The following is a 15,252-nucleotide window of genomic DNA, read 5'->3' as shown; positions in this document are numbered from 1 at the left end:
AAGAATGATTCGGGACTCGAACCGGATCTTCTCCAGTGTCAAAGATGAACCAAACCCCCTTGGGGTGAAGGAGCTAAGCGCCAGGAACAACAAAGATAGTGGCAGAGTGTCATTCAATCTAACACGCAACCTTTCCTACAGAAGAGAACCAACCAGTGCCTCTGATGAACAAAACAAAACCCTAAATAACCGTGTGAAATGCAAGATTGATAGGCACATAGAAAAGCATAGGTGGTTTTCTCGCTCGGCGAAAGGGAGCCACTTCCCACGGCCCCAGCACGCGTTGGGTCAAGAAGAAGGAAAAGTGTGAGCGCCTGCAGAATGTGAAGGGCGAAATTCAGCTCTTCCACACCGAGGAGATGAGAAAAAGATGCACAACCATGACGAGGTAGTCACAGCGGAGCACTTGACCAAAAATAAAGCGGAGGCTGAGAAAAAGGAGTATGGTCAAACTCCGCACATGATAATTAACCATACTCCAGGTACCGACGTGAAGATCGGGCCTGCGCCTTGATACTTGGACAGTCAGATTCATGTCTTTCCTTTTTTTAAGTGTTAATATAATTTTCATCTTGAAAGAGCTTTCCAGAATTTTGTTTAATCAGTTGCAAAAACACAAAGTAAAGGGGTTGTGCATATTTTCCATGTAGCAACAACAGTTGATCACCTACGCTACTTGAGCAAAATCTATGCAAGGATGCAACCATAGGTCTTAAAGAATCATAATCTTTACCTAAAATTTGCCAATAACATCTCAGAGCTGAGAATGTATAAATCTTAAATTAATGGCATAAAGAAAGGGGTTCTAAAAAGATTCATAACCTTTCCTCTAAAAATTAGACAGTAAACGGCCTTGAGGTGACGACCTCGACCAACATACAGGTAGCTAAACCTCAAAGTATAGTCAAGAACATTGACCAATATTTCACGACTTAACATAAAAAGCCCGGTTAAACATACAAGTCAGTGAAATATCAGTCAATGGTAGTGGTTATACGACGTCTGAAGTGCACATTAACCGATCAACGCGAACCCTAGAACAAGGGAGTGTGCATAAAAGAATTACAATAGAAATGTCAAATAACCATAGTCTAAAGATATCACAGGTCAATTTAAGATATATAAAAAGAAAAAAGAGCATTTCCATACCAAGTACAAAGCAAAATACACAGTTCTTGGTCATTAACAACCAGTATCTTTCACTACACATATAATACAGGGGAATGCAAATACATTACAAAATGAACAGATGGGACAAGCAAAAATCAGTCCTCATAGTCTGAGGAAGAGCTTCCCGGACCCGACCTACGACAAAACTGGCGTAAGCTGTCATAATCCAGCTCCCCCAGACGAAAGTGGTCCGCAAAATCCGTCTCAGCAAGGGATGAAAGAGCAATATCCACCTCTTCGGTTCTTATCGCGACACGGCCAGGGTTCAGGGTTTCAGGTTCACTAGAAATTGTGGAATGACCAACTAACTGTTTCCCTTTTTCAAGCCCAAGGTCCTCACATGCCTTTTAAACACCTTGGATCCTGCTGGGAAATTCTGCGCTCTCGATAACCTTATCAATTACTCGAACCACGACCTTTTCCAACATCCGTTGAAAATTGCCTCGGGCAACAACACCATCAACCCGGGCATGGGCCAGTTGACGTTGGCACCTGCCCAACTCACTCGCTAAAACACCCTTCCCTGAGTAAGCGAACTCACTTGACTTTTGAGTCGCTCCGTTTGGCCTTCCAAAGTAGCCACATGATCCTCCAAAGCGGCCTTCTCGCAGGCCACGATGCAATTTTGCTCGGACAGCACTCGAAGCTCTGCCTCTGAATCACGGAGTTCCTCCCTCAAGCTTGCAATGGCATCTTGCAAAGTTTTTAATTGTGCCTCATTTATGCCAGAGCGGAAAACCCGGTCAGCGGCAGCAACCAGAAGGGCAGAAGCCTGAGCAGCGACATATCGAAGGTCACGAGCCATACGAGCGTCTGATTGGCCCGCAGGCAACTCCATTGTGGCCGGTAGATGAGCACAGATACTCCACTCCTGGGCGGCAATGTCTTCCGACAACAAGGAATCCTTAGTAACCGCCAAGCCTGGAGCGTAAGCCTCGAAATCCAAGGGGGTGAGACACATCTCTCAGTTCATCAACCATGGAAGGTTGTCCACTGGGGAAGAATCTTCTGACACACCTAGTGCACCTCCAAGCACCGAGCTAGAACCAGGATCAACTGAGAGCAAGCCAGTAAACGACGAAGGTGATGCCTTTGAAGAACTAGGCACCACCGTTATATCTTTCTGCCCAGGCACAACAAATTTATCTCCAAGAACATCCCTAATACCACCAAGAAGATTGGGCAGAAACACCGTCTTGCACATCTTACGAGGACGGAGGCCTGCATCATCAGATTCAGTCTCTTCGCCCGATGATAACACCACATGCAAACTTCGTTTTTACTGAACAGGGGTATTACTTTTTTTTTTGCTTGCACCCCCACAGAAAAATCGAAAGAAGCAGGAGCCGGAAAACAAACTGGGGAAACGACCCCAACAATCGGATGGGAAGGCGAGGTAGGTCTGCAAGAACCAATATTTCCCCCTTCTGCTAAGAGCAATCCAGCGGCTCCCGCATACGTTTTTCAGATACGGGAGGGGGAAGAGCCTCCACAAGATCAACCTCTCGGTGGCAAAGCTTACCCTGATAGTGACCGCGCAAGGCCATCTCCAAGGAAATCTCGGCTTCAACACCTGCAAACACAAACACCAAGTATGAGAACTCACAAGCCAATAAGATACACTGTTCTTATTTTTTACAAAAAAAAGGGGAGAGAAGGAGATGAGTGAATGCCGCATCTTACGACGAATAACTGCGCCATCTTCCTATGTGCCCTCTAGGCGGCACTCATACCGGTCGCGGCAAGAATGAAATCTTCCCACTTCTCCCTAATGACAGTAATGTTTCCCAGCCGTTTGCCAAGAATTAGGTTATCCCCGAACAACTTGGGAAGACGGTTGGGAAAGTATCGTGTTTTACGAAACCCATGCTCCACAAGGTTTCGGTTAACCTAGAGCCATTGCCTCTGCCAATTTTTCTTCGGAGTATCTTGTTCGGAGATCAACTGACGAATGGCTTGCCTTTTCGCTAGCGTGCGGACGCCGGAGTTCGTAAATGAATAGAATAAGTAACTGAAAACCCAAAAAGTAGGTATACAACCTATATATCGACAGATCAGTTCAAAACCTACGATCTTATTGACAACACTTGGGGTTAATTCGTCAATGGAAAAGTCGTAGTGATGCACGATCATATCAAAAAAGTCATATGTTCGCAGGCATAACCCTGCTTTGAATAGAGGAATAGGAACCCCCCACTTTCCTTCGAGGACAGTCATAGATTGATGACCCCTTCGTTGGAATCATCACACTGTGCTCCGGTAAGAAACCAAATTGATCTTGCAGAAGTTGGAATTCCTCTGCGGTAGGGACTCTGTCATAACGGTCCATCGTCAAGAACGAATGAATGATAGAAAAAGGAAATTCACAAAATGCCTGAGTCAATACAACGAAAGTAAGGAAAGGAGGTGAAGATGAAAGGTCTTGGGTAAGGGAGGATTTTAAAGGCAAAACTGGCGTCACGAACTGTCTCGCGATGGATCTGACACACATTTACGACGCTTTCTAATGTCTGTCAAATGCTAGAGATAATCTCAGACATATACGTGTTGAAATATAGGCTTGAACGACGACGCTACCAAGCCAACACGTACTCCTACGCTAAGGGACTTGTTAACGTATCCCTTAGGGAAAACATCAAAAAAGGAGAAGTCAAACTAACACCAAGCTTGGCCTGGTTAGGATCTGGTCGTATCTAGTCTGAGGCCAAGGCTGGGCCCTCGCCAATGCGGAGTCACTGGTATGACGGTTAAGGGGCAGAACTGTGCCTTGCCCTTTTTCTCTTAGAAATAACACCCCGAAAAACGTGGGACCAATCAGAGAGTTCCACTTGCCCATCTGACGACAATCACAATCATCATAATATCGAAGATTCCCCTCTAGCCAATGAGGCAACGAGACAAAAAGGCGTAACGAGAGATCCTTCAATATGGATCCGCCATGTCACGTCTCACGAGGGAAGGATCAACAAAATCAATTAGGAGGCACGCGCCTCTCAATTAGGTATGAAAGGACCCTTCTTCCTCATGAAGAAGGGGACAAAACTCTTTTTCATCATATTTACATTTTCTTCTCTTAGAATCCATTCTAACTTGATCGTCGGGGCATCGTCCTAAGAATCCCTCCTAGACGCCAACTAACGATCATCTTTCTCTTTTGTACCATGATATTAGAAGAAGGAACCAACACGACTCTCACCCTCGATCTCAATTAAACCATCTCTGGCATATCACAACAATCAGATGCAATCCAAACCAATCAATCCAATTTAAACCGACTAACATACATCGAATATCCAATTGGAATTGAATTGAATTGGTTCTGATGTAACGTCCCAAAAAACCATAATATTTTTTTTTCGTTTTTAGAATTCTATAAAACATAAGTCACAAAAAATATTGTTTCATGATCATATCATAAAATCATAGTATCACTCAAAACATAACGACCACCGGATGATGTGTACAACCACACTTTCGTCTTGCCCCGATCCTCTGAAGTATCTGAAACATTTAAATCCACAACTGTAAGTCAACGCTAAGTGAGTTCCTCAAAATACCCCAAACAATAATACACATACAATGCATGCACACTAGACCTACAACATAGGGCTGAACCGCCTCCCGAGCCTACAACCTATGGCTGGACTTCTCTCATAAACCTACAATATCAACTGGACCATTCTCTTTAGCCTACAACTGTAGTTTGACCGTTCTCCTTAGGCCTATAGTACCTACTAGACCGCCTGTGTATCTTGGCCTACAACACAGAGCATAACCGCCTCAATCCAACCACAATATGTCGACATATGCAAACAAACAATATCAAGGAAATATATGTGATCATAAACAAATCTACCTGTATAAAAGATCACTACTTCATAGCAACATCCTACACATAAGGATACATACTGCAGTACAAAGTATAGTGAGAAAACTCAGCTCACATACGAGAAAACTAGTCATGTCAAAATGGTAAAAACGAGGTCAAAACCCCATACACGGAACAAAACACTATATAACTTTTGATCTTGAACATGAGACCACAAAGGGACCTCAAGGATCCACAAAGTTGCAAACTTTATGGAATCCATCCACTCAAACCACCTTAAACATGGAGAAAAATGTTTAAAAGTCTAGCTCTAGAAGGATTATACACAAAATGTATGAACTTAGGCTTACAAGGGTCCAGAATGTGCGCAAGAAGGTGTTGGGGAGACTTGTTTGCTGAATCTATGCACAAAAAGCACCTTCTTCCCCTTCAACACCATAAAACACCACAAAAAGCTTTAAGGTATCAACAAGGGAGGCTAGGGTTCGTTTTAGGTCAAGAGGGAGTGATGGAGGTTGAGGGTGAGCAAACCTAACCATCACATCCCTTCAATAGGGCTTTAAACTCGAAAAATTAAGTTTTTTCATACTGGCCGCTACCACATTATAGCCAAGACCTTGCCACGTCGTGGTGTCTAAAAGAAAAAGCATGTTTCTTACAAGGTGAGACCACGTTGTGGTGTCTTCACCACCACGTCATGGTCACCAAAAATTTCATATTTGAAGTCCTAATTGCTATGAACACAAAAGAAGTATATACCTGGAACAAATGTTACATATAAAATTTCAATATCCAAATTGAATCGGTCGGTTTTTGGATGACAATCCCAATACCGAACTAATCCAATTTAATTTCTCTCCAATTGGATATGCAATTAAAAATATAAAATTCCAATTAATTAAAAACTATTTATATAAATTTTAATTATTTTTAAGAATCATTATTAAAATTATAATGAAAATAAGTCTGAAACATATAAAAGGCGCAACCGAAACTTGAAAGCCCCAAATCCCTAATCAAAACTTTCACAAGTTTGTGTCCTCTCTTTTCCAAGTTGGTCGTTCATCAACTTCTACATTTTGATTTGTTTTTAGTTTTCTTTACTTATGCTATCATATTTTGATTGAAAATTAGACTTCAGTTTAAATGAAATTTAGATGGTCCAATTAGATATATTAAATACCCAATATGTATTGGATTAATATATTGGATTCGGTTTAGATGAAATTTAGATGGATCCAATTAGATATATTTAATATCCAACGGATAAAACCGATTCAATCTTGAGTTGGTTTTCTTTACTTATGCTATCATAATTGAATTGATTTGATGGGTCATTACTAGTTAAGTTGGATTGGTTGACAATATCTTATAAAATCAAATGTATTGGACACTTGTACCCTACAAGTCACAATACTCATCTTATGCAATATTGAAGATACACATGAAATTTCTTTCTGACAAAGATTTTTTTTATGACAATTACTACAACAAACATAATCAGATATTTAGTTGTAGAATAAATAAAAAGTAATGTATTATTGTTATTTTAGGTAAAAGATTTATCAAAAGAAAACAATATCAAAATCATTGTATTTCTTTTTTCCTTTGGTGGTAAAATAAATAAGTGAAGGGGGAAAGGTTGTGGAAAGGCAGGGAAACCTTCTGTAGTGTCTCCATCGACACAGGTAGAGAGGAAGAAGGAAGGGGGGATCTTGCTTCGTCTGCATCAGACAAACCCTAGGTTTCTACACTTCAAGCATAGCAGATCCCCTTCAACATATACATACAATTACCCAATAATATGGCTCAAGAACCCCCATCTTCTTCCCAAACCCTAGAATCTGTAATCCACCATGACGATCTTCAGCAACCAGCTTCTACTGTTACTTCAAGTTCCAGTGATACCAACAATCCAACTCTCACACGTAACGTATCCTCTAGTCGTCTCAACGCTAAGGCTCCGGAATTTGTTCCTCGAACTACCACCGCCGCATCTTCCCCGTCGTCATCCTCTACTACGACTTCAACTACTGTCACTACTCGCGCCGATCTATCTCAGCCGAGGCTAGTTATCTCCCCTCCTCCGACTTCTCCGGGAATAATTCATGTATATCCTTCACCTAATTCTCCTTTTCACCCCCCGATCCCGACTCACGTTCCCGTTTCTGTCCCTGTGCAAAACCATCACCCTCATCATCACCATCATCATGTTCCGCTTCAGTATCACCATCACCAACATCATAATCACACTCATAATCATAATCATCCACGCCCCTTTAATGGCGCCACGGGGTTCCTCGATCATAAGGATGTATCGGTTCAAGCTCAGCGAACAGTTCTTGGAGATCCAGATTCAAAAGATGGTCTCACTGATGAAGCTACTCAGAAGATTCTCAATCAGGCAGGGTTATGCCCCTATCTCTACTTGCTTTTACATGATTCTGAGTTAATTGATGCTTTATTTATCTAATTTTGTTTTTTTTTTTTTCTCAATTGCTACTATGAACTAGGGTACTTATGTTTCATAGAAATGTGTTTCTGTAATCTGTATGCTAACTCGTTACTCGTCTTGCTTTCTCTTTCAATCTCTAAAGCTAACTTGAAAACATATTGATACAGATAAGTAGGAACTTGGTTATCTTGTTTACACCATTGTTTGCTTAGGTGAAGACGTTGTTATGAAATAAATCTATGGTGCTTTTGATCTTCACAATTGACATCTTTATGATATAACTTCTGTAGGTGGAATATTACTTCAGTGATATAAATTTGGCAACTACTGATCATTTAATGAGGTTCATCAACAAAGATCCTGAAGGATATGGTAAGATCCACTCCTTCCATTATGTGAGAAACAATCAAAATTCTTAAATTCCACATCTTAATATCATTAACCTCAAATTCAACATTTTTTCAGTGCCAATATCTGTTGTTGTATCTTTCAAGAAAATCAAAGCCCTTGTCAACAGCAACTCCCAGCTTGCTAACATACTGAGAAACTCTACAAAACTGGTGAAGCTCTTTAAACACATTTTCCCACTCCAATTTATAAACATTAAACAATTTCTCTCTTTTTCTTAACTTCTACATTCTCATTTATAGATGGTTAGTGAAGATGGGAAGAAAGTCAAACGTCAACATCCATTGACCGAGTCAGACATGGAAGAACTTCAGGTATACACAATTATACATCCATTGAGGCATTGACAAAATTCAAGATTCAAACTTTTAAGAATCTTTTTTCACATTTTTTTGTTCTCTCATAGTCTCGCATAATCGTTGCTGAAAATTTACCTGAGGATCATTGTCATCAGAACCTAATGAAGGTTTTCTCAGTTGTTGGAAGGTAGTATACATTTGACTATAAGTCAAAACATTTTTCTAGAACATTCTGGAAGACATTATGTAAGTAATCTAGTATTTGATTTTTTTCATCAGTGTAAAAACAATCCGTACTTGTCAACCTCAAGCTTCAAACGGTGGGCCATCTTCAAATTCAAGAACAGCAAAAGCAGATGGTATGCTCTTCAGTAACAAGGTATGCATAATATAGGCAATGTATTTTATTTTTCTTTTTTCTTTATAAATATCTAACTTTCATATTATTTGAAATCTATTTTTTTTTGACAAAGTTGCATGCTTTTGTGGAATACGAGTCCATTGAGCTTGCAGAAAAAGCAGTAAGTGTGAATACCAATACCAATACCAATAATCTTTAATTTTTAATAAATTATGATTTTTTTTTTCCAAGATTTGATTAATTTTATTGTTTTTTTTAGGTTATGGAGCTAAACAAAGAGGGAAGCTGGAGAAATGGTTTGAGAGTTCGTTTACTAAGACGCCCGGTTTGTGCTTTATATTTATTTATATATATTTTGATTATGTATAAACTATAAAACTGATTTTTTTTTTTTTTTTTTTTTTTTTTAAAAGGTTCAAGCGAAAGCTGCCCAAGCACGTGGAAAGAAATCCGGGCAGGAAGACGAGGCTGCCCAAAAAGAAGATGACACATCCACATCAGATCAACAACACGTGGAAGACACCAACCAACAATCTGATGTCCAGTCACACGAGCAAATAATAGTATGAATAATTCTTTTTTTTTGATATCAAAAGGGTATATTTGTCATTTTGTTTCTTTACTTTTGTGTATCAGGTTGAAGATCAGGCAAATGAGAAAGAGGGCGGGCATAAAAAAGGGCGGAACCGTGGGCGGGGGAAAGGGCAGGGGCAGGGGCAGGGGCAGGGGCGTGGAAGGTCACAATATAATAATCATCACAACAATAGAATGGCTCATGTGGTGGCACCGGTGTTGGGAAATTCCATAAATACCCCTGAGCATGGTGGTGGCGGGGGGAAGCAACCTCCGGGGCCTCGTATGCCAGATGGCACGAGGGGATTTGCTATGGGGCGGGGGAAGCCTTTGGTTGTTTCGGTTTCTGACTAGTTTTTTTTTTTTTTTATTTTTATTTTTTTCTGAGTGTTGTGCTATATTCTATAAAGTAAAAAACAGAATTTGTTTTTTTTTTTTTTTTTTTGGGTTTTGGAGATACTGTTTTTTTTAGATGTTATTGTTGTTTCTACCCTTTGTTTGGTAAACGTTAGGATATGGAAGAAAGGTGAGATGGGGGTGGGGGGAAAGATGTAATTTGAAGTGAAGAGAAGGATTGATGGAGGTTTTTATATAAAAATGTTGAATAACATTTCGTCGACTTGCTGTCTTTTTGTGAATTATGAGTTTTGCAGCCGACAGATGTAATAGACATGAAGTGGTTGGGTAGATGCACACGATAAACGTCGGGTGATAAGCATCAACTTTAGTCATGAGTAAACCAAATTGAACACTCTAACGTAGAGATGACTAATTGACATGAACTGGTTTTGTTAGATAGATGCACACGTTGGCTTTTGTCAGGTGTGTGTGTTTTTTTTTATATTTTTTTAAATTGAAGTCTCGATGAGTAAATAAATTAGAAAAATACTCTTTGGGTGGTTAAAGCGAAAAAACTTCAAAGTGGAATGATTTTTATAGAAATACGTCTTTTCTTGAAGATGTATGCTTCTCTATCTCTCTCTTTTTTTCTATGCGTTGAGACCACCCTAGTGGTAGTGGTGGTGATGGAGAGGTGTTGTGATGAGGGGACTACCTTTTAGCATCTTTGTGTCGGTAGCATTTTGGATAGTCTAATGGTGATCATTTGGTATGGAACTGTTGTTTTAAAAAGTGGTATGAAACACTTAAAAAACGAAAGTTGACCCGTATTCGAATCTCAAACGCTTGCGCAAGAACATCATGAACATTCGGTAGACTTCTCGGAGGTGCTAGTAAGGCTAAGGCGGCTTTGACTGCATTTGCCAAATCCGAGGGCTGAGGGGTGCCCACTGGTCTACATCATATGATGCGGGTTATTACTCGTCTTTTTGTGTATAGAGATCGACTAGAAGATAAAACCACTTATATTGCCTACTCATAAAGCTTCAACCTTAACATAGGTTGTTAAAAAAATAAAAAATAAAACAAAATATTTAAGATCTTTCAAAAACCATCATACTAAAAAAGTACTTCCATAAAGAACTTTTTTTTTTTTTTGTAATTATTTTAACATATATCCAAATGGCAACATATCATAGCTTTTCTAAAATGCAAATTATAACAATGCTTTTCACAAATGCAAATTATAACAATGTAAGAATAACATGGTGTTGATTATATGTATTTTTGTAACAATGTAAATCTTAATATATGTATTAGATATATTTAATATGTATTTTTGTAACATTTTTTCTACTTCTCACATATGATTTGTTATTGTTAGCTTCTTTTGCAAGTATCACATCTTGAGACTTTTAATTTGATTTATTCATATAAGATCTTGTGAGTTTTATGTTTTTGCCTCTCTTGAAAGGTATTGGTTCATCATGCCGGAAATCATCTTGAGACATGCAGTTTTACTCTCTAGGGAGGTGGTGCCAGAGCCAGAACGAAATGTCATTGGTAGCACACAAAAAAAATGAATTATACCAAAAGAATCTCAAAAAAATTTCCACTACATCTGAAAATTTGAGAGATAACCCAGGCTATCCTGGCATCTACATACCTCCCCTGCCCTATTTTCAATGAAATATACGGAGTCTATTGTTATTGCTATAACTGTTTAATATGTTATTATGAATTTAGAGGTTATCAAACGTATTAAAAGTGAAATAAAAACAAAAAAAAATAATGTTATTTGTTTTATCTAATTTCTAATAGCAGATGTAAATCATGTCATCATATTATTAAAATATTACACATCTTGATTTATAATAATCTTAAAATACATCAACTTTAGGTAAAAATATATATAAATGAAGAGAAAGAGCAAATTAGAAAGGGTACAAAAAGGGAAGTCCTTTTTCTCCTCAAATTCCCGACCCCTCCTATCTCTCTCGAGACTCTCCCACAGCAGAAGGGAAGAAGAGATAATAACTGAAGCACAAACCGACGGTCGCCGGAAAATTGGGTGAAAACGGGTACAGATTCATACTCAGACTGGTCGCCGGAACAAGTTTATAGCCGGCGGAGGAGAAATCAATAAGAAAATGACATCGACGAGGCTATTGTTGTTGCCTCTTCTCACACCTACTGGTGCTGCTACTATTACTGCTGCTTCACGTCTCTCTTCTTCACCTTCACCTTCTTCTTCTTCTTCTTCATCATCATCTTCTTTCTCTCTCAAGGTGTCTGGTCCACAAACTCTCTTCACCAGGAAGCCGGTAAAACCCTGCTCCCTTTTTTCGCTATCTCAACCATACAAGGTGTTTGATATGCTGTTGAATTGAATTCTGGATGTTTAGTATGCGTAGTACGTTTTAGTTTGTTTGATTTCATATAGTTCTTCACAGAATTGTTTTTTTCTCATTTTTCTGCGTTTTGGTTGAATAAAAACATGGGATTCTTCATTTCCTATTGAATAGCGCTCCTCATTAGATCTCAACCTAATTCCTTGATTTCTGCTACAGAGTTTGCCATGTTTTTCTATCCAGTATCCATTATGCTCCATCCATAAAAACAAATCCCAATTGGTTGATCAGTTGTGGAGTTTCCTAGGATTAATTATGTGATTTAGGAGTCTCTTTCAACAATTTCTTGACCTTTTATGATTGGATTCTGTTGTTACTTTGTCTATCTGTTTGTTGTCCTGCTGTTAACCTTGTATTGACTATTGACTAATTTTATTTGATTTTCTCTTAATCACAAGATTCTTTTCAAAATTCTAAATCAGTATATGGTCTCTACAAGTTCACCATATGGTTACTGACTTCTTTTGCATCCAAGGGATTCTTTATTGAGACCTATATTAGTGTTTGGTATGATGGAATCGGGGACCATTCCATTCAAATGAAATAACAAAACTGTTTATTTTGTCTATAAACATCAATGATTATATCATAGAATGTAATGACTGATTCCATTCATCTTTAACCAAAACTGACCTCTACATGCTTGTTAAACGTTTCTTTGAATGCTCAGTTGATTTCACTGATAATTTACTACCAGGGCCCTCTGTTTTTTATGTGCTGATATAGTGGCTTTGTGGTAAAAGACATCAAGCAATTGGTTGTTTAAAGATTGAAGATGGAAATGAAGTGCAAATGTTTGGTTCTGATGATGAATTTGGATCTCAACTTCCTACACAAGCTCAAACCATTGTAGAAGGCTCAGGTGCTGTTCTTGTCTCAGAATATAAACCTGCCCCTGATGTTGATTACCTACAGGTTTGTGCCTCATTTATCATCACTAAAATTAGCTCAAATCTTGATTTTGCCACCTATAATCAAGAATCACTTATTGCACATCTCAAGTTATACATACATAAATGAAAACTAGTTTCACTTTCTTGATGTGGATATAATTGGAAAGAATGGAATGGTTAATTCCATTGGAATGAAAAAAAAAAGTTGTTTGTTTTGCATGATGGAATGAAATTAAACCATTCATGAAAGAATCTGATTCCCGAATGGAATGGAATAGTCAATAGACCATTCACAAAGGAATCTGATTCCTTCCATTCCATTTTGTTAATTTCCATTCCTTAGGCCGGATTCCGGAGTTTCCCTTTTCATGGAATGGAATGAACATTTGTAAAAATAACTAGAACCCATCTTTTATTTGAGTTTCTGATTAAAATTTTATTACTTTTTTTACTTTTTTTTTTTTTCAGGAATTACTAGCAATCCAACAACAAGGTCCAAGAAACATTGGATTTTTTGGGACAAGAAACATGGGATTCATGCATCAAGAACTCATTGAGATTCTTAGTTATGCTATGGTCATAACGGTATATATATACATATTTACATAAATGTGAAATCAATTTATATATTTTTATATATATTTGTGATGTATCATTACATTAAAACTTATTTTATGCAGAAAAATCACATCTTTACATCAGGAGCTTCTGGAACAAATGCAGCTGTAATTAGAGGTGCATTAAGAGCTGAAAGACCAGAGTTGCTTACTGTAATCTTACCTCAAAGTTTGAAAAAACAACCTCCTGAAAGCCAAGAATTACTTTCAAAAGTAAGATTTTACCTTTTACCTTCTACACATACAAATTTACCTTTTTACCCTTTCTAAAGTAGATATGTTTTTTCTTGGATATGCAGGTGAAGAATGTGATTGAAAAACCACACAATGATCATCTCCCATTGATCGAAGCCAGCAGGTTTGTAGAATCTTAAAAAAGAACCCTTTTTTTTTTTATTATTATCATTTGTTCACATATTTAGGTTTTTTATATTATTGTAATTTTTGATTTTGATTTTGATTTGTTGTAGGCTGTGTAACATGGATATAATATCTCAAGTGCAGCAAGTGATTTGTTTTGCCTTCCATGACAGCAGATTGCTGATGGAGACATGTCAAGAAGCTAAGAATATGAGGAAGATTGTAACCTTATTTTACTTAGATTGATTATTGATATTTGATTTGATGGGGTGTTTTTGTTTTTGTTTTTGTTTATGTTTTTTGTGTACAAATCAAATTTAGCACTCTACTTTTTTGTGCTCATTCTTCTTTGGAACAATATAGAGAAGTCACTCCCCTTTGCAATTTCACAAGCTTGTTTATTTTATTTGTATTATGATTGTGTCATTGTTATTTATTTGTTATTATTTTAGACTAAATTTAGAACTTTGAAACTAACTTTTGTTTTGTTAGGAGTAGTGGAAGATGATAAGGAGGATTTTGTGGAAAATCTATATCTATGTCTATGACAATCGACATTTCTGTATCATGTCCAAAACTTCATCAAATACTCTAGTAATGAAAAAGAAATGATATTCAATTATTTTTAATAAACACTTTAACAAATAAGTCATGAATATTTCGTACAACAAATAAATCCATGATAGCATTCAAACCTCTAATACATTGTCGCGATCATTGCCAAATTGCACGGTGGCTTAAAATTTTCGAGCCCAAAGATTAACCTGCATACCAAAAGTGCTTCGAATGATCCACAACATATTGCACAAAATCCATGAAGAACCAAAGAAAAAACAAATATAATTTGATAACTAGTCGTGTATCATGCATCCTCCAAATATAAGAGGACCCAAAACAAAGCCAAATAGAGGTCTCTCCATAATGGTAGCCAAACCAAAATGGTCACCCAAACCAAAATTTTCTTAAAATATAACTAAAACAATGCAAAAACGGTTTTCACAAAAAGATCATAAGTGTCCAATTGCTTCAAGACTGCATAACTAAAAGTTTACCGGAAGCCTAAAAACAAATCATGGATGCGAGTACATTCACGCCACACCCTTTCCTATTTCACCGGGACAACCACAAAAAACATTTAACTTTAAAGAGTAAGCACAAAGCTTAGTAAGTTCCCTAATATATCATATATACCATTACACATACAATGCATACAATAGTTTGCTCACAGTCAACACCTCAGTGGGCAGTAGACACTCAAAACATCCCAAGTGACTGGTAGACTCACAGTCGGCTCACAATCAACACCTCAGTGGGTCAACATCCCAAATGACATGTACTCCCAACCATCTTCCTACTAACCACCTATAAGACCAACCAGTTATCATAACATGATAACAGAAGACTAATCCAGTCTAATCACATATCCACATACTAACAATACACATACATCCAACCACACAAAGGACATATAATATCACACATATTATAGTGAGAAAGCTCAAATGATACTACCAACTGAATCCTCACACGCAAGTCT

The 15,252-nt window shown here is 37.8% G+C and overlaps 2 protein-coding genes across 2 annotated transcripts; both read left to right on the top strand.

The window, feature by feature from the left end:
* Nucleotides 1–6,613: 6,613 nt before the first annotated feature.
* LARP6B (RNA-binding protein) lies at nt 6,614–9,714 on the top strand. The gene is made up of 10 exons (XM_079033755.1): nt 6,614–7,403; nt 7,745–7,826; nt 7,920–8,014; nt 8,105–8,176; nt 8,269–8,348; nt 8,441–8,540; nt 8,635–8,682; nt 8,782–8,847; nt 8,936–9,085; nt 9,159–9,714. Exons 1-10 carry the CDS (start codon nt 6,804–6,806, stop codon nt 9,447–9,449), a joined length of 1,584 nt encoding a protein of 527 aa, XP_078889881.1. The 5' UTR covers nt 6,614–6,803; the 3' UTR covers nt 9,450–9,714.
* A 1,656-nt stretch (nt 9,715–11,370) lies between these two features.
* LOC145095943 (uncharacterized) lies at nt 11,371–14,107 on the top strand. The gene is made up of 6 exons (XM_079033750.1): nt 11,371–11,758; nt 12,572–12,760; nt 13,207–13,323; nt 13,419–13,568; nt 13,655–13,713; nt 13,826–14,107. Exons 1-6 carry the CDS (start codon nt 11,585–11,587, stop codon nt 13,959–13,961), a joined length of 825 nt encoding a protein of 274 aa, XP_078889876.1. The 5' UTR covers nt 11,371–11,584; the 3' UTR covers nt 13,962–14,107.
* The last annotated feature ends 1,145 nt before the right edge of the window (nt 14,108–15,252 follow it).

This window comes from Lactuca serriola, chromosome 1 (genome assembly GCF_051521515.1).
Source record: "Lactuca serriola cultivar US96UC23 chromosome 1, Lser_US96UC23_V15, whole genome shotgun sequence".
Lineage (NCBI taxonomy): Eukaryota > Viridiplantae > Streptophyta > Magnoliopsida > Asterales > Asteraceae > Lactuca > Lactuca serriola.
Note: the sequence above shows the minus strand (reverse complement) of the source record. Positions and strands in the feature narration are given on the sequence as shown.

Bases quoted from the DNA above. Each gene is read 5' to 3' on its own strand.
- LARP6B (XM_079033755.1), top strand. From the start codon at position 6,804: ATGGCTCAAGAACCCCCATCTTCTTCCCAAACCCTAGAATCTGTAATC. The intron at 8,177-8,268 runs GTATACACAATT...GTTCTCTCATAG, and splicing joins CAGACATGGAAGAACTTCAG to TCTCGCATAATCGTTGCTGA. The intron at 8,683-8,781 runs GTAAGTGTGAAT...TGTTTTTTTTAG, and splicing joins TTGAGCTTGCAGAAAAAGCA to GTTATGGAGCTAAACAAAGA.
- LOC145095943 (XM_079033750.1), top strand. From the start codon at position 11,585: ATGACATCGACGAGGCTATTGTTGTTGCCTCTTCTCACACCTACTGGT. The intron at 12,761-13,206 runs GTTTGTGCCTCA...TTTTTTTTTCAG, and splicing joins CTGATGTTGATTACCTACAG to GAATTACTAGCAATCCAACA. The intron at 13,324-13,418 runs GTATATATATAC...TATTTTATGCAG, and splicing joins GTTATGCTATGGTCATAACG to AAAAATCACATCTTTACATC.